Consider the following 24,091-nt stretch of genomic DNA (forward strand, 5'->3'; position numbering starts at 1 on the left):
GAAATCTTTAAATTTGAAAATTATATCAAAGATAAAAACTACAGACCAATAGCTGCACATTTCACCTCCGACGCCTCATATCATAACTATCAAAACAAATAATTTCATCAACTTTTCTGAAAATAACGTTTACTCATGCTGATACAATTCTGAACAACTCCAAAATCAAACAAACACAGTTTAGAGCAAGCTGCTCAATTTATTTTTGATTCTTTTTTAGTTATTCAAGCAAAGAGCTTGAAACATTCATAAAAGCAACTCCATTGCCTGCTCACCTCATTGCTCAACCAAAACTGTTATAAAATTCCAGATGAATGGGATAGGGGCCGCTTCGCGGCCCAGGTGCCCAATAAAATCAGAACACTAGGACTAGTTGGTATAAAACTCTCATGTGTCATGTTGCAGTTTATTCTGAGCAGCTGAAAATCAAAATCAAAAACACAAACTCTAACCATTTAACAGAACTTTAAAAAATCCATTATTATTAAAATCTGGAAACCTACTGTAAAAATTATTAAATAACATATTCCAATAGAACTGACAAATATGTAATCTACAAACAATGCCTGCAATATCTGTTTTTTTTTTAATATTTTTTTTTCTTATTTCCTGTCTTTTTAATCTTGCCACCACAATGTTGCATAATATAAAATGTTTTCAAACAATGTAAATTATTTCATGATGTATGCGTTAGGGACCGCTGCGCGGCCCAGACACCCAGCTTGATTTAAATAAAGTAAATAAAGTTGGTTTGAAACTGAGTTAATGTTTTAGTGTATTATTTTTTTTCATCCATTTAAACTTATTTTCCCCACCACTGCATATAAATGATTCAAAAGTTCATATACAACACTGAATTGCTTCTGCTTTATCCTGGGGAGGGTCTTAAAATAATGCCAAAATTACCTCAAAATCTGGAAACTTTGGTTTAAAAACGTCTACAACTCTATAAAATATTTTACAAGAAGCGTAGTAGTTGGCAGGCCTGTTGTTACATGGCTGCTAACTTGTACTGCCGTTGAGAAATTCTTCTCTTCATGGTAACATCATTAGCACTTTAACGCATAAAAGCTTGACGTTTAAAGTTTTAAAAAAATTATAAACTACCAAGACGAATCAATTATTTAAAGAAATATGTAGATAAACTCTATTTAATGACTCATTATGCTTATAGATATCTTAATAGTTTCATTTTTGGAAAATTAATTGTTGTTTTATTACCACTTCGTAATATATTTTTAACGACCATGCAAGTTGCCAGGTATGCAGTTATCGTGTTCCAACAATTTTAAAAAGCAAGAGTAGCTGTCTTTGTTCTAAAAGCTTCACTGCTTAATTTGCTACCAATTTATTAAGCCTTTTGCAGAAAGCGGGGCAAGGGAATAGACGTGCAATAACGACCAATTAAGACCGTTATTTAGCTAGCTAGCGGCTCGGGGACACTAAAATATGACTGCCACTCTTCTGCAATAATACATTAACTCGGCTAGTAGCCTCACAGTTTCGACACAAACTGTCCGAAACCGCCTTCACAAATTCGTGAGATCACTGGGAGAATAAATTTATCTAATTGAGAATTGAACCGTTTTTTAAGGACTACCTAAGAAACCTATGGTTTAATCTCTAAGTTCGATGTATGAGTTTCTCAAGTGCCTACGGAAAGAAATATGCATCGTGTGCTCCTTGCATCTCAAACGTCAAGAAAACTATCCATCTTTAAAACCTATCAACACTGGTACTAAAGAGAGGTTGTCTACAACTATGTTTTTGTCTTTACAAAATGTTTTAGACGGTAAAATCTTTACGTCAACTTAGGAGGTCAAAAATCACCTGGGGCTCAGTTTTTTCCCAGCATAGAACAAATATTTTAGGCGCGTGAATCATGCCACTGCCAGAAAGATGGTAAAAGGTATTCTACCAGAATTGGCGACATATGATTTAATAAAATAGTTATTCACTATGAGAAAATCATCTTTCACTTTCATACAAAAATGAAATTACTTCCTGAACAACAGAATACATTGAATGAAAAATCAGAATTTCGCTTTTCTTTTAAAAAATGATGAAAAACACAAAATTTAATATTCAATTTCAATGTACAAGAAATTTATTGTTACCTTGCATTGTTAAATCAGCAACATATTCAGCTGCATCATTAGATTCTTCAACTTCATCTACCTAAACAATCATAATTGTATTAGATAGGTAATAGATTTATTAATTAAGGAGTTTAATGGAAAATTATAAATTTAAATTTATTCCAAAAATTTTATCAAGTGGTTCAGAAAATTCGAGTTGGATTTCGATAGGTGGAGTTCCTAACGATCACCCGAAAATATCCTAGTGGTAGCTCAACACAGCAATTTGAAGCAGCTCACCCAAATTTGCAACAAGTTCACTCTAGCTACCACTATAATATTCATCTAGCAAGCAACGAGCTTCAATATCTGTAGTAAGTTATAAAATTTTTGAAGAGATCAGGAAAGCAAAATGATTTATTTTTAAAAATAAAAAAATGTATTTTATATTGTACATTTTGCTACCCCTTGAATAATTTTATCGGACGCTTTGGAGCTCCACCTATCAATCGGTTTGAACTTTTCGGATGACCTAATATTTCGCTTTAAAATTATTACTACCATTACATTGCATTAAGAATAGACGTTTGTTATAAGAAATGACATTATTTTTGTTAGATTTTCTCTTTTATTTCAGAATTATAAGCAGAAATATCTCAATTGAAATTCCCTTTAAAGGAAATATACTTTTTTGTATGGTATAGATTTTTTTGTAACACTAACGAGTTCCATCCCACGCTAGTGAACTTTTGTAACATTACTAGAGGGCAGACACCTCTCTAACTGCTTCGATGTTTCTTTTCAGATTGCATCACTCACACTTTTTGCCTTATTCTCGTTTACTATTCCAGATTTTATACTTTAACCCTTTGCTCTCAAGTATCCTTCAACACTCGAAAAATGGACACAACCCCTATATATTTACAAGATAAAACTTTACGCCTAAAATTTACAAAATTAAATACTGTATCCAAACATTTACAAGATGAAACTCCGTATCTGAAAATTTACATGATAAAACTCTGTACCCAAATATTTACAAGATGAAACTCTGTGCCTGAAAATTTACATGATAAAACTCTGTGTCTAAACATTTACGAGATAAAATTACGCTATATGTCCATGGTTCAATTCTCGGACCAGGCAAGGTTAACTCAACTTTTCATCCCTTCAGCGGGTTGATAAATTTAGTACCAAAAAAACTGGGATGGTAGGCTTTGGTTCTAAATGGGCATTGATTTTAGTTTAATTTAGTTGAGTTCAAATAAACAAGAATTATAATCGCATAAAGAAGTTAAATTTTTTATATCCATTAATAAAACTAAAACAAAGTGTTCTTTCCCTTCCGAACAACAAAATTTAAAAGAAAATGTTTTTAGTGGCGCCATGTGTTGGCTCTACTTTACTGACGGTCTCGTTGATATATACCCTAATTTAATATTTTATCTGAAATAAAATCTTTGCTATTTTAAAATATTACAAGAATTAAAAAACTCCCATATTGGTTCATACCTGCCAACTTTTAATCCCTTCCATTATCATTTTTCCTAGTGGTATGAAAATGAAATTAAAACTTCAATTTTAATCAAACAAATACGTTCCATTTGAAATAACTTAAGTTGACAACCATGATAGTAACGCATATTAATATATGTGCTTAATTTTTGTAAGAATAGTGGTGATCAAAATCATTTAAAAATTAAGTTTATAAAAGAAAAAATAGTATATATTTACTACCACATTAAATATGAAAATAAAATATTCCGGAAAATCCGAAAGAGTTGGCAGAGTTGTTGTTTGTTGTAAAATCATACTACTATATACATTGGTTTTAAAAGATCATTATTTATCAGAAAAATGCCTACTAAGTCTAACGATTAATTATTTTAATTAATTACATTAAAAATTGGTGGCGTCGATAAATGTTTCTAAAAACTAATTCTATCGATTATTTATTAAAATATTTAATCAATTAATTTATATCAAATTTTTTATTAAATTATAACGATTAATCGATTTGATGGATAGAAAATATCGATTAATTCTATATTGAAATAATCACAGTCACTGCTTTTTGTCACTGATACTTTTGAATCAATCCCAGTAGCAGAAGTAACAGTGACTGCGATGTAAGAGTTTTGCCCATTTCTATTGACTATTAAAATTAAAAATCCTATTACAGTAGATTAAAATTAGGATTGTTTAATTTACTTTTATAAGTTAGTGCATGGAATATCTTTGCTTTAAACATGAAGAATCTGAAGTATAAGTCATGGTGGTAGTTACGATTGAATAATTAAAGCGATAAGGAATAAACAAAAATGAATTGAGTTTATAACACTGTCTACATTTTTAATCGTCAGTGACATCCATGATTGTGGAGAAATACGGACAATTAGCATCATCAAAAAAGTATACTTACACCTTTTGGAAAACCACGAATTATTTCTGGAAATTTGTACTGATCCAAAACTGGGAAAAGTTTCTTACGTTGATTTGCTCTGGAAAAATCATTCAAGAATGTAGTAAAATCTTTCACAATAATAATTATAAAAAAATGTTTATTAAAACATTTCCTACTAAAATAGAGTCCCCATAGTTTAGTTCGGAGACTGGTCCAAATTTCCAAGCAAAATAAAACTTTTAGTAAATATTTTTTTTCTTCTTATTTTTAATTAGTTTATTTAATATTAGTCGAAAAATTTTTAAATTGTAAGGTATAAAAATTTATCATAATTTTAAACAATATAATTTCGTATGAATTCGAAATTTGAGTAAAATTGGTCGAATAATTTATGAGAAATTGAATTTTAACAATACGACTTCTTCAAAATTCGATTTCTCATAAATTATTCCATTGATTTTCACTCATATTTTGTATATTTCCATTTAAAATTGCATTCTTTAAAATGGTGTAAAAAGTTGTGTACCTTTAACTATTAACAAATTATATAAAAAAATTAAAAAAATTTATACTAAAAGTTATATTTTGTATAGAATTATCTCTGAACGAATTTCATAATTGTTTGCAAAAATGTTTTAATCCGCTTAAAATGTTTTCGAGATATGTAAATAGATATGCGACATATGCGAGGTATTCGAGATATGCGAAATATGTAAAAAGTAAAATTAACATTAATCTAATCATTAGATCAAAAGTTAATAAGGGTGATCTATTTTTCATTTATCGCACTGTACATTTGTGACTACCAATATCAATATGTTAGCCTGTCAAATCTTTGCAAATGCTAAAATGAGAGAAAAATTATACATTAATGTATGTCTCAGAACATTACAAGTCCGTAACACAGGGTGAAGAGGTACTTTTAACCAGAAAATGTTTCATATTAATTAACTCTACCGGATTTCCAGAAGATTTTGTTTTTTAAATAAATGTAGTGGCAAAATTTATGTATTCAAAATTTATTAAAGAATAAAAAATGGTTTTAACTACCAATACTCTTAAATAATTTTAGTTTAGACCTACTAGTAAGCTCTGGCACCATATCACCTGCGTAGACAACTGCACCTCAACATTTACTGAAGAAATTAAACCAATCCTAAAACAAGATCCTAAGAAAAATAACCTGTGCCAGATGGTTCATCCGGAATGCAAATATACATGCAGACTTCAAAATACCGCAGCATATATTCAAACTAAACGAAAAAATTTTTCCGATAAAGCCATAGAATGTAAAACAGCAAATTTTAATTAAATCCTTAAATTTGAAAATTTCAACAAAGATAAAAACTACTGAACAATAGCTGCATATTTCACCTCCAAACGCCTCATATCACAACTACCAAAACAAAAAACTACATCAACCCTTCAGAAAATAGCGTTTCCTCATGCTGATACAACTCTGCAACTTCAAACAAACATAGTTTAGAGCAAGCTGCTCATTTTATATTTTTATTCCTTTTTAGTTATTCAAGCAAAGTGCTTGAAACATTCATAAAAGCAACTCCACTGCCTGCTTACTTCAATGCTCAATCAAAATAGTGCTGAAATTACAGAAGAATGAGATAGGGTCTGCTTCGCGGGCCAGGTGCCCAATAAAATCAAAACACTAGGACTGTCAGTGAATGTACCAGAGATGACAACTTGCCCTGCTTTGTAAAAATATATTTTCCTGTGATGACGAAATTTGTTATTTTATATTTTGCAATTTTTATTTAAACCCTTTAGTGGGCCATTTACTTCTAGTAAGAATAAATTAACGAATTTTTGGAATTGAAATTCACATGAGAATAGTAATTGATATAAGAATAGTAATTGACATAAGAATAGAAAAACTCATTTAGCTTAAAAAAATTTATTTAAATTTTAATGTCATTTTTTTGGTGGTGAATATATTTACCACGACCTATTAGGAACTTATTGACTTTTATTTTTCTTTATTTATAAATTAAATTTTATAAATGCTACAAACTTCAGTAGGTATTATGCATTTTATAATTTTTATACGTTTTTCTACACTAAAAAATGGTTGCCAATTTTATTCAAAAGCACTTCAAGAAAGCTGTAGTTATTAATAAATAGAAACCTGAATTTAAAGTGGTAGAAAAGTTAGCATGGACTTTAAAAATTCGTGGTAAGTATACTTACCACGGCCTTTGTAAGGTTTAAACAATTTATCCAAAACTACATATTAAAAATTCAAAGAGTCATATGAAATGCAAAGTTACAACAGTTACCCTCTGGAGACATTTATAATGAGTAACAGAGTTACTAACTATTCCGGATTCGACAAAATATTAAAAAAAAACAGTAGTAAATTGTAACAAATTCTAAAAATATTTAGATTAAGTTTAAACCTACATATAAATTTAACATCCTACGTATAAATGTAATAAAACCAAGAATTTTTGTAAACTTTTTCACTGTAATGTTACCTAGCTATAATCTTTGGATATCTTGTTTCCAACAAGTCTCTGATTTCATCCATTGTCATAAAAAAGAGAAGATCTTCATTTGGAATTCGGCCTTCCGACACCATTAGCTTAGCTAAACGTCGATATCCTTTCCTCCAATTATCCATACTTTTGATCAACATTGACTGTAACACACAAAGATATTGAAATATATGATAATAAGCGCTTAAAAGAGAAAAATCATCGAATAAGAGTAAAACATGCCTTGCTTGATTCTCTTGAGCTTACGCCTTTGCGACATTTTGGTATAGCAAGTCTTAAAAGAAACCTGAAAGTTTTCCACATTCATATAATAGTTTATTAAAAAAGAGTTTTACAGAAATATTTTTCTCTAAAACTGGTTATAGGACATCAGGGAGATTAAGAAAACTTTGAAAAGTGCAAACAGTAAAAAAATGAACACATTTGAGGACCTTATTGGAAAAACCAGGTAAGTGACATTTTCAGAGAGGTTATAATCAGGGTAAGAAGAAGAAAAAGGGTGTCTGAACAATTTTTTAATTGATTTGTTAGAATGTTCTTTGTTTTATTTTATTTTCTACCGCCGGAACGAAAATAAAAATTATGCAAGCATACTCCAAACTAATGAGGTTTAGTAATGTTAAAGTGAAAGCAAAAACATTTAATCGATGTAGCCACTTTATTTTATTTTCACTGATTTATAAATACCTCTAAAAATGTCACTACCTGGTTCTTCAACTAAAGCTCTTCTTTTGTAATCACCACTGCGTGTTATTTTACAAAATAAAAAACGCTAAATCTGCATAACATTTTGAGCCATCAGAGATGTAAATATTTAAATTGTATCTTAGTAGAAATTATTTTCAGCTTTTATGTAAATTTCTTATCGCTATTGGACATTTTAATGCCCTAAGGAGCAATAGCCTAGCATTTAACAATCTGGATTGATTTTTTCTGGGGGAAGTACGTGAGTGCGATAAGCTGTAAACAAAAAGCCGACATTTAGTTGCAATTTTGTAAAAATCTCCCAATGAGTTGTCCCATGTTTGAATCCCAGCGATGGCTGATCTATACGATTTCTGCATTCTTCTCGCACCTACCACAGTACAGACTTAAAATAGTCTCAGTGATAGACAGATCATGGGTTAGAGTCTTCTTCCCGTGAGACTATCTGTGTGAGATTTACGTGGTTTTCTTTCCCACATAACTACTGTAACTTATATCTTGAAACTACCCAGTTTCAAGATATAATCTCTTCAGACCATTAGAATTAATTGGCGCACTTTACCAAATACAGGATACTCTTAATCTGTAAAAATTGGAGAGGGGATGAATTTTTTTCCATTCTTAAAAATTTCAGAAAGTTAACTTCCAATTTAGGTCCATTCAAGACTTTAAAACAATTTCAAGATCCTGCTCAGTCAAAATATATTAAATAATGAAGTATGAAAAAATTGAGGAGTAATATTTTGAAGATATAATGACAAATAATATATTGAAAAGAATCCCTAAATACGTGAGCTAGGACCAAAACAAAAGTGATACAGTTTATAATTGTTAGCAACGTACGTGGTATTTAAAATAAGTATTAAAAGCGTGATACAGAGGAGCCTTATTCGGAGGAACAAAGGAAGTTAACAATATACACCGAAGAGCCATTACATTATGACCACCCTGCTAATAACATATAGGACCACCTTTAGCGCTCAAAACTGCAAGCACCCGCAGTGGCATTGATTCCACAAGGTGCTGATAGTTAGTCTGAGGTATCTGGTACCAAGCGCTCACTAACTGGTCCTGCAATTCCCTCACATTGCGAGGGGGTAGCGTGGTAGCAGGAATTTGGTTTTCCCATTAGGACCACAAATGCTCTATTGTATTAAGGTCAGGTGGATTTGGGGGCCAAGACATGACTTGAAAGTCACTGGAATGTTCCTCGGCGATTCGACCCTTATGACATGGTGCATTTTCCGATTTTTAAACACCATCCCCCGCAGGAAAAACTGTTGTCATGAATGGGTGAACCTGGTCTGCAACTGTGTTCAAGTAGCTTACAGACGCCAAAGATTTTTCTATGAGGATTGCCCCATGAAAACATGCCCCCTAATGTGCCCCATGAAAACATTGTTCCTGTGCGAGAAACCATGAAAACCTGGGCGAGCCCATTGTTATAGATGGAGGGTGGTCATAATGTAATGGCTCTTCGGTGTACATTTCAATTGAATTGATCTATCTAAATTTTTATACTGTAAAAAGTTTTTTAATAATCTAACATTAACCAATTTAGTTTTATTTTATTACTTATCATAAAGGTTATTTCACCTGAACATTTCGCTGAAAATCTTTTTTTAAATACAGAGTTTCTTTCATTTTTCTTTAACGCTGTTTACTGAATCTCTGTCTTCAAGGAAAATAAAAAATATATTGTTAAGAACTTTTGTAGTCTAATTTCTCAATATTTAAAAACTTACTATGCTGCATTTCCTAGGCTTATAAAAATTTGCAAAAACTGAAAATAAGGTTGTGATGTCACCAAATTTTCTAGGGTTAATAACTTTTATAATATTTAAGTTGTCTGCTTTAAAGCCCAAATAATTCCTCATGGCGAGATTACATGTATAGTTTAAAATCATCACATTGCTTCAAGTGTAAGGCACTTGATATGCCTTGTTCTCAGTTGTTGCAAATTTTAATGAGCCCAGGTAAAACAGCATTGGAGTAAGTATTAAAAAATTAGACCACAAAATTTTCATTTTTAACATTTGGCGTCATTTTCAAGATAAGCATTGACAGCACTGGCACTTTAGGTAGGCTAAGCTTGCTCTTACAGTCATGAGTTTCAAACTCACTGCAGTTAAGAAAATAGCACATTATTCGCAAAAAAAGCATTATTTCACAGTACAATGGAGCCTTTGAAAAACAGCTTTAAAGCAAATTACTGAGTAAATATCAAATAATTAATGTTTGGTAGCGTTGGCACACTTAATATGGTACCCATGAAAGAGGGGTCAACTTATATGCACGCCTGATGCCCGAATTGTGATGATACTATCACAGCACACCCAAATTTTAACAGTTTAGCTTTCATCTAAACTTAAAACGTTACTGTTGTAGCCGTGCCTTGCACCTAGTTTGCTTTAACTGCAACCGTGAGTTTGGCTAAGCCGGTTGCCCGGGTGGACGCTATCATTCGAATTGTGTGATGCTCGAAAAAGGTGAGCAAAAGAGTTCGAGATCCTTCTCTGCGTGCTTGTTTTCTAATTTTCATGATTATTCGTGGATCATTAAGATTGCTCATTTATGCGAATCTAATAATTAGATTATAGTTAAAATTTTATATACTGATTTTTTTGAAATATAAACAGCCAAGCATACAGAGAAGGAGACGCGTGTCCATCATTCTTATGAGATAGAAGTATGATACTTTTTCTAGTGCTTCTATTCTAAACATGTTTCTTGCGACATTGAATTATGAAGTTCCTGAAATAAAAAAGAATGAGTCAACCTAAAAATTAGTAACTCATCATTTCTATTTTACACGGACCAGAGTTCCTGTGGTTCTGCACTTTTACATCACGAGCCAAAGGCAGCCCCCTATCACGAATGAAGAACGTCAATTATATGGGTGGGTTTTAGAAATAAAGTTAAAAATCAAAACAATAGTTCAAAGTTTAAAAGAAACATAAAGTGCACGATGTGTACCCGAAAATAATAAACCATAATTTAACATAAGTAACAAAACTAATTGCTCAGTAAGTAAAAAAAAGGTTCTCCACACCTTGACCTAGCTTGTAACTGATTTAGAATGATTCAAAGACAGGAAAGGCTTACAAATCAGGATGATACATTACCTATTTAAGACATTTAAAGGAACTCGTAATTCAGAAAATAGTTTCGAAAATTTTTCTTCAGAATTTTCAGTCTCTTCTTTTGCGCAGGAAGACAAGGTCTGCAAATACAAAAACATTTTAAAGTATGCACATAAATTTTTAAGCATGCTGAAACATTTTATTTCAAGAGAATAGTAATTTTCCAGAGTACGTAAAATTTTACATCCAAGTATTTATATCGGAAAAAATATAAACCTCTTGCAGAATATTAATAATTCAACAACTCTTTAATTGAAAATTACTACTCAAATAAATTTAACATACCTGTAGTAGTTTTATGAACATTTTCTGATCCTGCCCCCACGGCGTGGAATAAATGTCAAACTAAAAAACAAAATAGACTAAATGAAACGAATATTTTAAATTACTTTAATATAAAATGATCACATTTAAACTCATTTATTATTTGTGCTGATTTTCAGTCAAGTGTGTATAAAAAATGAATTATTTATCAATCAAAATTTATTTATAAAATAAGATCTTACTTCTTTTATGCATCGATGACCATGCCTTTGAAGGAACTCCTTGTATAGCTTGTTGGAAGTTGTATTTGAGGTATTCAACCATTTTTCTGCTTCCTACAGATGTGTTTTGAATTAATGAGAAAATATTTTGGAATATAAGAATTATGAAACATTAGATAGATTTTGCATAGGGTTATGGCTCTTTCTAATTCTAACCTTAACGCTATTTGAACGTTACATCACATGCGCGAAGACTGGTCACCGTGTCCCTAAGGGATTGACTCGAATTCAACAATAATTACACAAATTGTAATAATAAAAAAGGATTTTATTTCATTGTGGTTCAGTGGTTAAATCCAAACTGAAACTTAAGAAGTGCAGAAAAAAATAATGAAAAAATTGTTTGCGCTCAGCGCCATCTGTTATTATAAATCCTCAACAGGGATAGACTGCGTTAAGACAAACGCCGTGCATAATTAAAAAATGCAAAAGCTTTTTCTCTATTATATAGTATTTGTGAATAAATAAAACTTATAATCATCCTGGTTCGAGGCTCCTTTTAGTTTCGCGAACTTTTTTAGTTATGTAGTTAAAAAAGATTTACTCTTTATCTATATTAGTTTCAGAAATTTATACACAATTTGTCAGCGATATCAACAATTGGGCATTCAAATTCGTACTAGACATGATAAACTAAATAAATTTTTGTAAACTATGATTGAAAGTTTTTAATTCACTTGCTTTACAAGACAAGGAAGGTACCCAGAGTATCCCTTGTTAATCAAGATGTTTTCTTTTTACAGTTATATATATATATATATATATATATATATATATATATATATATATATATATATATATATATATATATATATATATATATATATATATATATATATATATATATATATATATATATATATATATATATATATATATATATATATATATATATATATATATATATATAATTTCTATCCTTAGTGGTAGAAGGATCATGTGTTTGAGTCCCTTTGACATCGGGCCAACCACTAGGTTTTTGCGGATTTCCTCTCCATGTAACGCAAATGTGGGTTGGTTGCATCAAAAAGTCCTCCACGAGGGCTAATTTCTTCCAATATAAGATCCATGATTTCCCTTGTCTTTTGGATTAGGATCAAAATTACAAGTCTACGGAGTTGAACATTGGTAGTCGTAAACTCAAATTTTGGTCAGCCGTTCAACGACAGTTACAAAATAAAATAATGTGAAAATCTTTAAATATATTGTTAATTACAGTCACTCAGGCAGGGCTGACAACTTTCTAAGCTTTCTGCAATTTTGTACAGTTCTTGCACATGCATTTATTTTATTTTAATATATTATGGAAGTACTTACTTCTACGGTCATAGCTTTGAATTTTTCAGTACCCAAATCTTTCACGATTTGATTAGCCACTTTCTGGAGAAAAAAAATACGCTCTTTATCTAACACAATTGCAATTTTCATAAATTCAAATAAAGATTCAATATTTAATTTTATTTCATATTCTGCATTTGGGAATTATTTTTATAGTATCAGGGGCACCGAAAAATGATGCCGTTTCGGAGCATTAAATATTTGTTTTTCTTAAAAACCAATTCATTTTTTTATCCATTTCGATTCATTTTCGATCCGCCATTGAAAGTTTGCTGTTAACGGGGATGAATGCATTACTGACTAAATCTTGAAAAGAATAATCAAATGCACGGAAACGACATTACTTTCCGGGAATAATAAAGCATATTTTTTATAAATACTACCTTATTTACTTGTTTTTTTATTTTTAGAAAAAAATTAAATATTTAACAATAGATAAATCTAATCAAGTAAAAAGTATTCGTTTTAGTAAATCTTCCGCATTTGATATAATATATCATGCTGTATACAATTAAAGAATTTCAAAATTTAAAGTTTTTTGCTTGTCCTGAACCCTTTGTTTAATTATTAAGCAAATGGTCAACATTCAAAAATTGAGTGAACTAACAAATTTATTTCAAGATAATTAAATTATGGTGTAAAAATACTAAGTAAATTATAACCATTACAGTTTTATTAATGCTTACTTCTCCGGTCATCGAGGAATATGTTTCTGGGCATACGATGAAGCATACGATATGTAAATTAAACGTAAATTTTTGGGAAATAGGTAAAGTCAATACGCTTTATACGTAAATTTTACGTAATATTGACGGAATGTTTTTACCGTTGAGATATTTGGTAAAAAAGTTTTAGCATATTTACGTAATATTAACGGAATGGATTTTGCCAACTACCCTTCAGTAAGATTGCTTTCGTCTATTTTACGGAAGAATATTTACTATTTAGATTTAGTAAAAATTATTTTGTGTATTTTACGTATTATTGACGAAGCAAATTCACCATTTAAATTTCGTTCGAATTTATTTACGTATATTTCCTGTTTTTTTAATAACCACTTTTTTCTATAATTTGACGTTTCAACTAACTTACATTTTGACGTTTTGTAAACGTAATTGGTTAATTGGAATGAAATACATCTGCAGGCTTGTGTGCTCTATTTAGGCTTATAAACCATTGTCAAACAGAAAGAGAGATAGCACAATAAGAAGATACATCTAGGATAATAGCGGGATTCGAACCAGCTACCTCCACGCTTTGCACTACGTTTGGCAGGTGATACCGATCTGCCAGGGAGGCCCCTATTGTTGACATAAATCTTACCTAAAAATTACGTATTCATTCTTACCTAATAAAAAGTGTTTGATAAAATATTCCCTAAACAAAATGAATTTGTTTATGTAAATTGCTCGTTTTTTGGATAGCTATTTTTTCTATAATTCGACGTTTAAGTTTTTAGTAAATTTTACGAATGCTTAGAAAAATTTAAAGGGGAAATATAGACATTTTTGACGTAAAATTGATGGTTCTCTGCTATCTGGGTACTGATTAAGGGTAGCAACTGTTATGTATTTCTCTATAAATCTTGATAATTTATGTTTTAAACGCAAATTGCCATCGATGGCAAATCAATAATTAAGATATATGAGTACAAGCTTAACTAAATAGACTATTACGTCTTTTAATATCTGTATCGTTAAACCCCTGTCCACCCCAGGGGGTATACGGAGATTAAAATTTATACCATTGCACTAAATATATGCTGATAACAGCATAAATAGTAAGAACTTGAAGAACTAAGAATACAGTGAAATTTTGTCAAATGACAGATTTGGTGATCAGCAAACAAATACAATAAGATAAAAAAATAAAATCAAATACATCAAATGCTTTTAAAGTGTGTAAGATGTCGAGTTCAAGTCCAATTATACGTTATGAGTAATAGTTTCAAGGTATAGTTCGTTCACCAGGAGTTGGCACTTGGCTCCACCTCTCCGGACGCAGAGTTCATTTCAGCGCGGGGGAGTAAGAGGAAAAACATTTCCCCCCTTGAAATCGAGATAACCTCGAATGCGCGCAAAGCCTCCACACTGTTTTTTATAGGTAGTCCAATCAGACCACTATGAAAGCAAACCAGTTTACGAAAGAGCCCTTTAATAGAAAATCTAGTAAAAATAAAGAAGTGGTAGCAAATATATGTCTAAAAATTTGTTTAGTTTTTGAATATGATTAGTTTGTCCTACTTACTTGTCTACCACTACAGATTCATTTCACAAATATACATGACAAATTCCTCTCAGTCACTTTTAAAATATAATTTGGCTTCATGCGCTCAAACTGTTCACTTTTTAAATAGTCAGCGCAGACTACTTATAAGAAACCGTGTGGAGGCTATCTGATGTAGAAGGTGATAGCCAAACACAAACAGTGAATTCTTCTTCAGTCACTTACTTTATCATCAGCTATTATACCTTTCGTTATTCTAGCTAATTTATGTTTAATAACTTTTTCCCAGCAAAATATCTCAAAAAGAACCAACTGTTCAATAAAAAGAGAAAAATATCAACAAGTTTATGAAATAAAATGCACATGTTCAAAATATGCACATGATGATTGCGAAATAAATATTTTTGTCATACGATCGCCAAATAGCAGCCTTGTTCACATCCTTCTCCCCAAAATAGCGAAATAGTATCATCCGATACCGCGTGATGAAGGCGGAGCCAAGTGCCAACTCCTGGTGAACGAACTATATCTGTTCCAATGTATCAGTAGAGTGGTTAGGTCGCTTTCTGTTATACAAATTAATCAATGAAAACAGGTTCATTTAAGTAGCCTAGTGGCAGCCTACGAATGCCATCCTATAAAAATACGACACTAACTCCTTTAGGAGAATAAAAATTGCCATTTTAGAAATTAATTTTGGTAATCTTTACTTTCGGTATTATGGTAATAATACTGAGTAATAATACCAAAGAAAGTATATATGAATGAAAATTCGAGCTTCTAAACCATTTAGCAATAAAGTGGTAGATTGAAATAAAAAAATATCTTCTTGCATTAACCTAAATTTGTTACCACTACCAAAACGTTTCAAGGACCGTGTGAACCCTGCAGCATCATGCCAAATGGTTTTGAATTCAGTTAATCTTTTTGAGATGAGTTACTAAAAGCTTGTTGAAGTTATACTTCTTATGCGACTTCCAACAAGGTTGCGTTAAACGTTTAACGCTACATTTTTATTGGCCGGGAAATCACGTGGTAGGATCCAGTTTTCCCTCATTCATTTCCATATTGTTTTGGTTCTCACTAGCATAAGGATATTGTTTTTCTATAAATATTTTTTCAGTTTGTTTTGATACTCATATAATTTAATAGGGTAATATTTTTTATTTTCAAATTTAGTGGATAACAATTGTGAAAAATGAGTGAAAGCAATCTCACGGACAATGCGACGGATTTATAAGGTTATGTCAAGGTACGTCTCTTGTGAATATCAATTGATTGTTAGGTTTTCTCTTCTGAAATTACATTATGACGCATTCACATACATTATTAATACAAATACATTTTTCAGGGTGAGACGATGAGGCAACCACAAGCACTTTCACTGGATCAATAGGGAAAAATGCACAATATTACCGTGATTACAGAGCACGGAAGCGAGCGGAGCAGGAAAAAGAGTCGCTGAGTAAAACTAGTGATCCTTCTACGACTGCTGATTCTTCTACAATTAGCGTCGCAGGTTGCGAAGTTTAACTTCTTCTGCGCGGAGGGACTCCACGCACTATTTTTTTTTCTTGAACACAGTGGCCGGAAATAGCGTATAACAAGTAGTGACATTACTGCAGTCGTTACTTTTTTTCGTAATTTGTAGTGTAGCGCGCTACTTTAAAAGAAAAATAACAGTAATTTGCAGCGATTCTTAACAACTACTTTCAACGTTAGTTTAGAATAGTTTTACGGTTCTAAAGCAACTAATTTTTCGAATTTGATGGGCACAAATCTTCACCGATCCGATGGTTGCAGTTAAGCGTTAATAGAAATCACGTATTTAAAATCATGTAAAACTATTACATAAACTAGCCATTACGAAATATAGATAACTAACCACTTCGGTCACACTTTCACATGTGAAAGCAGACTCGTGAAGCATTGATAATATTTCAAACGAATTTCAACGTATTTTCGATGTACTTAATATCTCAGAGGAAATAAAAGAGCATTAAACAATTAAAAACTTGCAAGTATTTGATAGTTTCATATTTCTTAATTTAAATATTGGCTGCCGAAAAAGGCATAAGAAGTTGAAGTTTAAATGAACAAATTCTAAAATTAAATGTTTTGAAATTACAAACTGGCCCATGAATAAATAATTCTTTGAATAAATAATTATTTACTCCCTTATATTTAATGCAAGCCAATTTCTTATTTAAAATCATTTTGAACATAGGTGCAAATTAAGTTCCTCAGCAAAGTTCGTCTCCCTAAAGTAGTGAATAAATGTAAATAATAGTAGCTATAGTTAACTACATTTGTAACAAAGTAGTTGTAGTAAGCTACAAAATTAATGTAGTTTTTCCGGCCACTGCTTAAACTTATAGCGTAAAGCCACCATGATTGATATAATACATTAATAAATTTTAAAAAATTGAACTAATTTAACTTAATTAATTGTGCTGGTATATGTGTTTCATCTTTGTACAGGATTTCGTAGTGTTGTTCAGAACTGATATATAGATTTCTTATTTTTTTTACTCCATCCCTTACGAAGAACGGGCATTGAGCTAGTAAAAAAGGGCACAGATGAAAAAACAAATGCCTCGAAGATACTACATTGTAAGATGCAAAGTGTCAAGTCTTCAATTCCAACTACTAATAGTTTCAGTTTGTTTCTGGTTGAAGGCCTTTCTGCGAGTAGGATGAAAGTGTAATTTAAAAACGCATCATGACAGTAGCACCCTTAAATATTTCATGGTGTGGTGTTAGAACTTCCGAGTTGGTTACTATATTCTACGGTTTTATAATATTAGGGGACTAAGCCTCCTGTTCTCTACCGCTCATCAACTCTGATGGTTGCTTCGCAATAATTGTTTTTTCTGGTCATAAGACAGTTTTTCTACTAAAGTTAAAATTATTCACTTAATAAATATATACTAAAAGGAATTCTGTTTGCTTACGTGTGTGCCTCTACTTCTCATGACCAAATATTATTATCTGTTAATATTATAAATATTTAGATTTGGTTAACAGAAGTAATTTTTCAAAGTAATCATTTTTTAAAATAACATTTATATTATTATAACATTATCTTGTTATAACATTATATTGTTCAAACAAATTTGATGAGTTCACAGTCGTAATTTAATATTTTCACTTTACAAACGGGCGAAAATATTAAATACTGTATTTGCGTGCATCTCATTGTGCATGAAGCTGATTGTTAAGTTCTAAATCATTTAACAGATCTCTTTAAATGTAATTTATAACAGTATAGTAATGTTATTTCCTCTAAAATAATAATTGAAAAACGGTTAATAAGATTAGATTACCTTTCTAAATACCCTTAACTTAAAATGAAGTGCAGAATTACATAATAATAATTATAAAAACAATAATTCTCTAAGTTATAAACTCTTGTATTAAAAGCGTAATAATAGCAGTACAGGAAAATAACTTTAAATTAGAGATACAAAAATATTTATTGACAAACAATACCTTTATGGCTTTTATTAATTTTATGCTGAGAGCAATCAAAACAATATGGAAATGATCGAGGAAAAACTGGATCCCATCACGTGATTTTCCGGCCAATAATAATGCAAGGACAAAAATGGAAAACTGTGACACCATAATCAGATTTTTATATATAGTGAGATTCAATTTTAACTCTTTTTTTCCTGGTGGTAAAATTTAAAATAAAAAACCAACCTGCATCGAAGAAGGAACATCAGCACTTTCTACTTCAGATGATGATGCTAAAATTCTCGAAAAATCACTGTATACATCTGTATCAAACTCTGAAATAAAGTGTAAAAATTGTGTAAATATATTTAACATTAATAATGGAACAATTTCTAATGTGGAATATCGCTATTTTGATGTTTTATGAACTTTTCTTGTCTTAAGAATGTTCTTGTTTTAAGGATTTTTCTGGTCTCGATAAAAAATCTCTTGATATAAATCATCTGATTAATATGTTAGAGAAGATTAGTTATGTTCATGATTACCTTTTGAAGAAGAGCTCGGTTTTTTCGAGCAATAGCACGTGCATAATATGGAACCCAAGTTACGGCTCAAGAGGTGCGTGAGGAAGTAGTATAGCGAGTAATGGAGCAATGGGTGAGATTTCTATCTTATCTTACGGAAATAATATTAATATCTCTGCTACCCACCATTCTGAAATGTTCCTATCTCATACCTACTGTAGTTTGTGTGATTTAATGATTGTCGGATCATATTTAAATTATTATTAAAATTCAATACACAAAGAACTTTGACAATATTGCGAACATCTCTTGAAAATAGTTAAAATAGAAATCAAAGTACTTCCGCGCTAGTAAAACCATGGGTAACAGCTAGCCAATGAAAAAATTTGATTAAAATTTCTTTTAAAACTAATTAAAATGTTAAGATAGGAGGTGGGAATGGAGAATTGCAATATTTAAACTCAGTTGTGTTGCGCATACAAATCGGTTATCATTACAGGTTATATGTGTAACAAGAAAATTTTGAACTGATCAGCTAAGGCGACTTGTTTATTTATAAATCTATTTTTAATAATTTGGTAAGAATGTGATTCGTACTCACGTCCTTTAGCACGATGCAGTATTGAAAAAATTATTATATTCCAATGTGATGAGTTTTCTGACGTCTGTTCGTGATACAAATATGACTAAAATTCAAAAATGGAAAATATAAATAAAATTTTTTAATGTAATTCAAATTTATAATTTTTTTAAGAAGTATACAAATAAAGAAAGAAACAGTACAATCGAAAAAATTTTATACCTTTGCTGTTGATGTTGTCGTAGAATATTAAGGAAAGGGGTGCTACTGTTCTTATTTTCTATTGGGGCCATCTATGTTGAGAATTCAACTTCAGCCACACCCATACGTCACACTCGTTTATAAGACGAACTCATTCAAATATACTTTCATTCATACAGAGATCGTAATTTTAACCTGGACCAGAGAATAATTAATTTCATTTTCAGTATCTCCAGAGGTATAATTTTTTTATGGGAACATGGACGACTTTGTGACCCGACAGATTTAACGTGCATCAGTAAACATTTACTGCACGGTAAGTCTTCGGTCGGCTGGATTCGAACACCCATTCTTACAAACGTGAGACCACCGCCCTGCCAACCAAGCTGTCCTGGCCAATAAATTTTGACCTTTATACATTGATTTTACGTTTTTCACATTTTGCCGTATAGTGTAGGTTATTAAGAATTTGGGTACTTAATTGTGCATTTAAATGTTTAAGCAATTGAAGTATTTTTTAAAACTTAATTATAAAACTTATAAATTAAAAGCTAAGACATAGCAAATCCTATTTTTAAATGTTACATCTAGATGTTAAAAGTACTTAAAATTTTTTTTTTTAATTTTAAGCTTTGTCTTGAACACTGAAAAAAAATTAGTGAAATGTGGCAAATAGGTCTTGAAAAGTTAAAATTTCAAAACGTAGCTTATTTTAAAGTCTTTGTGTTGAGTAATAATTTGACCGATTCTGGTCAAAATTTAGATCTTGGTATTTAGAATTACACTCTTTTAAAAGATACTAACATTAGCTAATATTACGTTGCAAATATTTTTTCGAAATAAATAATGAGACATTTTTTTTTAATTCTTGAAAAAAAAATTTTTTTTTTTTTGTGAGTAGGACTATAAACTCTAAAATTATAATGACCAATATTCTCTTAGATTGATATTTTGGTATTTTAGAATCACAGATAAAATCTTGGATATGCCCACCTTTGGATAAGCGATCTTATAATCATGTTCAAAAGTTATTGATGCCTTGAAATTAAAATTAACATATAGGGGGAAATGCTTATAATCGCTTTCCCGAAAAAAAATCTGATCCTTTTTTCAGACTTTGCCATACTGTAAATCGGAGGATTTAGATATCTGGATATGCCGACCAGGTGGCCGAGTGGTTAGCGTGACTGACTGCGGAGCCGATGGTTGCGGGTTCAAATCCCGCTCACGGCATGGATGTTTTCTTTCTCTCTGTGTTCTATGTCTTTTTTCCTTTGTGTGAATGTGACCCGCCCTATAAGCGGGTTTGTGGTTGCGTGACGTGGGCGACGCTGCTCCACCGCCGTGGCTTCGCTACAGGTGCCCACTGGGTAACGAGAAGAGAATAGAAGTTCTGGCATTTCTATGGCCAATGGGGCAATACATCCCAAACATCCCAAAAAAAGAAAGAGATATCCGGATATGCCAGGTCAAAATCTATCCTTAAAAAAAAAGGATTTTATTTCAATAAGTGAAAATCCGGTCATTAGATAATAAGTTTCGTAGTTGTCCCCTCTACATTAATTTGCACACTTAACATTCATCGATACCGAGAGGGCACTACCCTTTGTCCAAACGATAAAAAATTTGAGTCACAGTGAGTAAAAGATTTAGATTTGTGATGTCACATTTAACTTTGTTTATCACTATTATTTATATCATATTTCAGAGGAAAAGTCCGAAAAATAATCACCAATTCACGAAAATATATTTTTTAAGGAACACTAGTTTTTTAAAAATTAATTTTCTCTCAGAAAATTTTTCTATTTAAACCCCCAAATTAAAATTTGTAAAGAAAAGATTTAAAATAGCATATTCAACAAAAAAATTCTTAAGAAAGTCAATAAAATAAAAGTCAATTCAATAAAAAAGTCAAAAAATTTCAAGAAGTTTCATTCCTTAATGTTTTTAAATTTCCCGATTTTACATTTCCCTCCAAGTTTTTCAGCAAGTTTACCAATTAAAATTTGCAGACACCATAATTGCTTGAATTAAAAAAAAACTTGAAAAAAGCACAAATACGTCGTTTTGTTTTATTTATTTTGTTTTATTACGTAGCATACCTTATAGCAAAATATGAAAAAAATAATAATTTTGAAAAAATAAATCAACATATTGCGAAAATGATTCCATTCAACTTTTTTAACAGTTACAAAAGTGTTAGAAAATCTAAATCCTTTTTTTTAATACTTGATATAACAATTTATTTCACTCTCGACTTAAATAATTTTAGATTATTACATAAGCAAAAGTTAATATGAAGCCTTCTGTACTTTCAAAAAGTCCAAACATTCCAAATTTCAAACATTCATATAACACTTTCTTTTAGATAGCTTAAACTCGGGCTTAAAAGTTTCAGCTGACAAGATACGTTTTGCTTAGTTTGGTTTTAGAAGGAATTAGTAATCAATGCTTATAGAAAATATAAAACATCATACCTCGTTAAAATCAGAACAGGATTTCATTAGAGCGTCAAAAGTTTCTTCTGCTGTTTCGTATTTCAAATACGGAAAATCATAATTATCAAGCATCTGCTTAACTTCTCCGGAACGATAATTAAAGAAGTATATATTCTGAGAAAAAAAATATATTTACTATAATCAGGAAATGAAAAGTGAAATTATTAATATTAAGTCTCGAGTAATATATATATATATATATAAACTGCTGTTTGTAGAAAATGCAACACCATGAAAGAATCATCAGAATCAAATGAAATTTAATGCAGAAACGACTTGTACTGATACAAATAAATGATGAAATTTTCAAAACAAAAGAAACAAATTAAGCGTCCGAAATCAGTATTTGGTGCAGCCACCACGCGCTGCAATAAGTGCTGCTATACGACGTGGCATGGAGTCAAACAGATGTTGAATATCTGCTTGAGGAAGAGAATTCCATATCGCTTGTATGCGCAACCAAAGTTCGTCTTTGGAAACTGCAGGACGCGGATCACGAGTGAGACGCCGACCAACCATATCCCACACGTGCTCAATAGGCGACATATCCGGCGAATAAGCAGGCCAAGGAAGAAGTTGCATGCGTTGTGCTGAACAGAAGTCTCTAACAGTCCGCGCAACATGTGGGCGTGCATTATCCTGCTGAAAGATAGCTCCAGGGATGCCTTGAAGGAAAGGAACGACTTCGGGCTGTAGCACTTCACGGACGTATCTGTTGCTATTGAGATTACCCTCAATTCGTATCAAATTGGATCGTCCATGATACGAAATCGCACCCCAGACCATAACTCCGGGTGTTCGACCACTATGTCGTTCAATAATACACTCAGGAAGGCAGCGTTGACCGGCATAACGTCTAACACGAACACGGCCATCATGGGTCCACAAATTGAAGCGTGATTCATCTGAAAAGACAACTTGGTGCCAATCAGCTCGCCAGTCTCTGTGCTCAAGAGCCCACTGCCGACGCAGCCGTCGATGATCCGCCGTGAGGGGAATCCTGTATAATGGCACCCTTGCACGCAATCCACGGCGCAGCAGACGACGACGAATTGACGAAGCCGACAATTGTACACCTGTAGCAGTAGACCAATGTGCTGCCAGCTGCCTGGAGGAAGCTGTGCGATCATTCACCGCCATGCGGAGCAGGTGTCGATCATCGCGCTCTGACGTCACCTTCTGTCGTCCAGTGCCTGTTTTTCGAGTTGTTCGGTGCTCGTCGGTCCACTGCTTCCAAACTCGCATCACTGTGGAACTGTTCCGCTGCATACGAGCTGCTATTGCGCGATAGGAAAATCCTCCTTCTCGAAGGCCGATTATCCTCCCTCGTTCAAACTCCGTAAGTTGCTTGAATTTCTTATTCTTCCGTCGTGGAGGCATACTCAGGTCTCACTAAACGTTTGCCACTAACAAATAATCATAGACTATTTTCAACGTCCCGCTACAGCACTTTATTTATACGCTTTCAGCATCAATTCAGAGGGCGCTGCGCGCGCCACGCACGCGCGATGGCTCTGAAACTTTATTAATTTGCATAATATCCTATAATTGACATTTGCTGCGAATTTCATTTGATTCTGATGATTCCTTCATGGTGTTGCATTTTCTACAAACAGCAGTTTATATACAGTGCCGCTCAAAAGTATCAGTACACCTAGAAACTTATAAAAAAAATGGCAAAATTCAAAGTGTCATAACTTCTTTAAAAATGATCAAAATTACTTCCGCTTTATCTCATTTTGAAGCTTAAATTCTCTACTTTTATGTACTCTAATTGTTTTTAATTAATATATTTTGCAACTATGTACAATTACACTCTAAACAATCATAGAAAATTATATTAATTTTTTGTGAAGTTTGACTCGATGTACGGGCAC

General features: G+C 31.8%; 1 protein-coding gene across 2 annotated transcripts in view; it reads right to left on the minus strand.

Annotated features, from left to right (window-relative positions):
* Window positions 1–24,091, minus strand: part of LOC107437837 (uncharacterized) — a 93,194-nt gene that overhangs the window by 7,035 nt on the left and 62,068 nt on the right. For both annotated transcript variants that reach the window (XM_087149829.1, XM_087149830.1), the window contains exons 26-36: window positions 22,194–22,328; window positions 19,537–19,621; window positions 18,658–18,746; window positions 12,706–12,768; window positions 11,350–11,442; window positions 11,129–11,188; window positions 10,826–10,923; window positions 7,218–7,281; window positions 6,975–7,138; window positions 4,501–4,579; window positions 2,118–2,178 (exon numbers count right to left, since the gene is read on the minus strand). In XM_087149829.1, coding sequence (XP_087005955.1) covers window positions 2,118–2,178; window positions 4,501–4,579; window positions 6,975–7,138; window positions 7,218–7,281; window positions 10,826–10,923; window positions 11,129–11,188; window positions 11,350–11,442; window positions 12,706–12,768; window positions 18,658–18,746; window positions 19,537–19,621; window positions 22,194–22,328 — 991 coding nt within the window. The remainder of the gene's footprint in view (window positions 1–2,117; window positions 2,179–4,500; window positions 4,580–6,974; window positions 7,139–7,217; window positions 7,282–10,825; window positions 10,924–11,128; window positions 11,189–11,349; window positions 11,443–12,705; window positions 12,769–18,657; window positions 18,747–19,536; window positions 19,622–22,193; window positions 22,329–24,091) is intronic.

The sequence above is a fragment of the Parasteatoda tepidariorum genome, chromosome 8, assembly GCF_982258835.1.
Source record: "Parasteatoda tepidariorum strain Cologne lab strain chromosome 8, Ptep-v5.0, whole genome shotgun sequence".
NCBI lineage: Eukaryota > Metazoa > Arthropoda > Arachnida > Araneae > Theridiidae > Parasteatoda > Parasteatoda tepidariorum.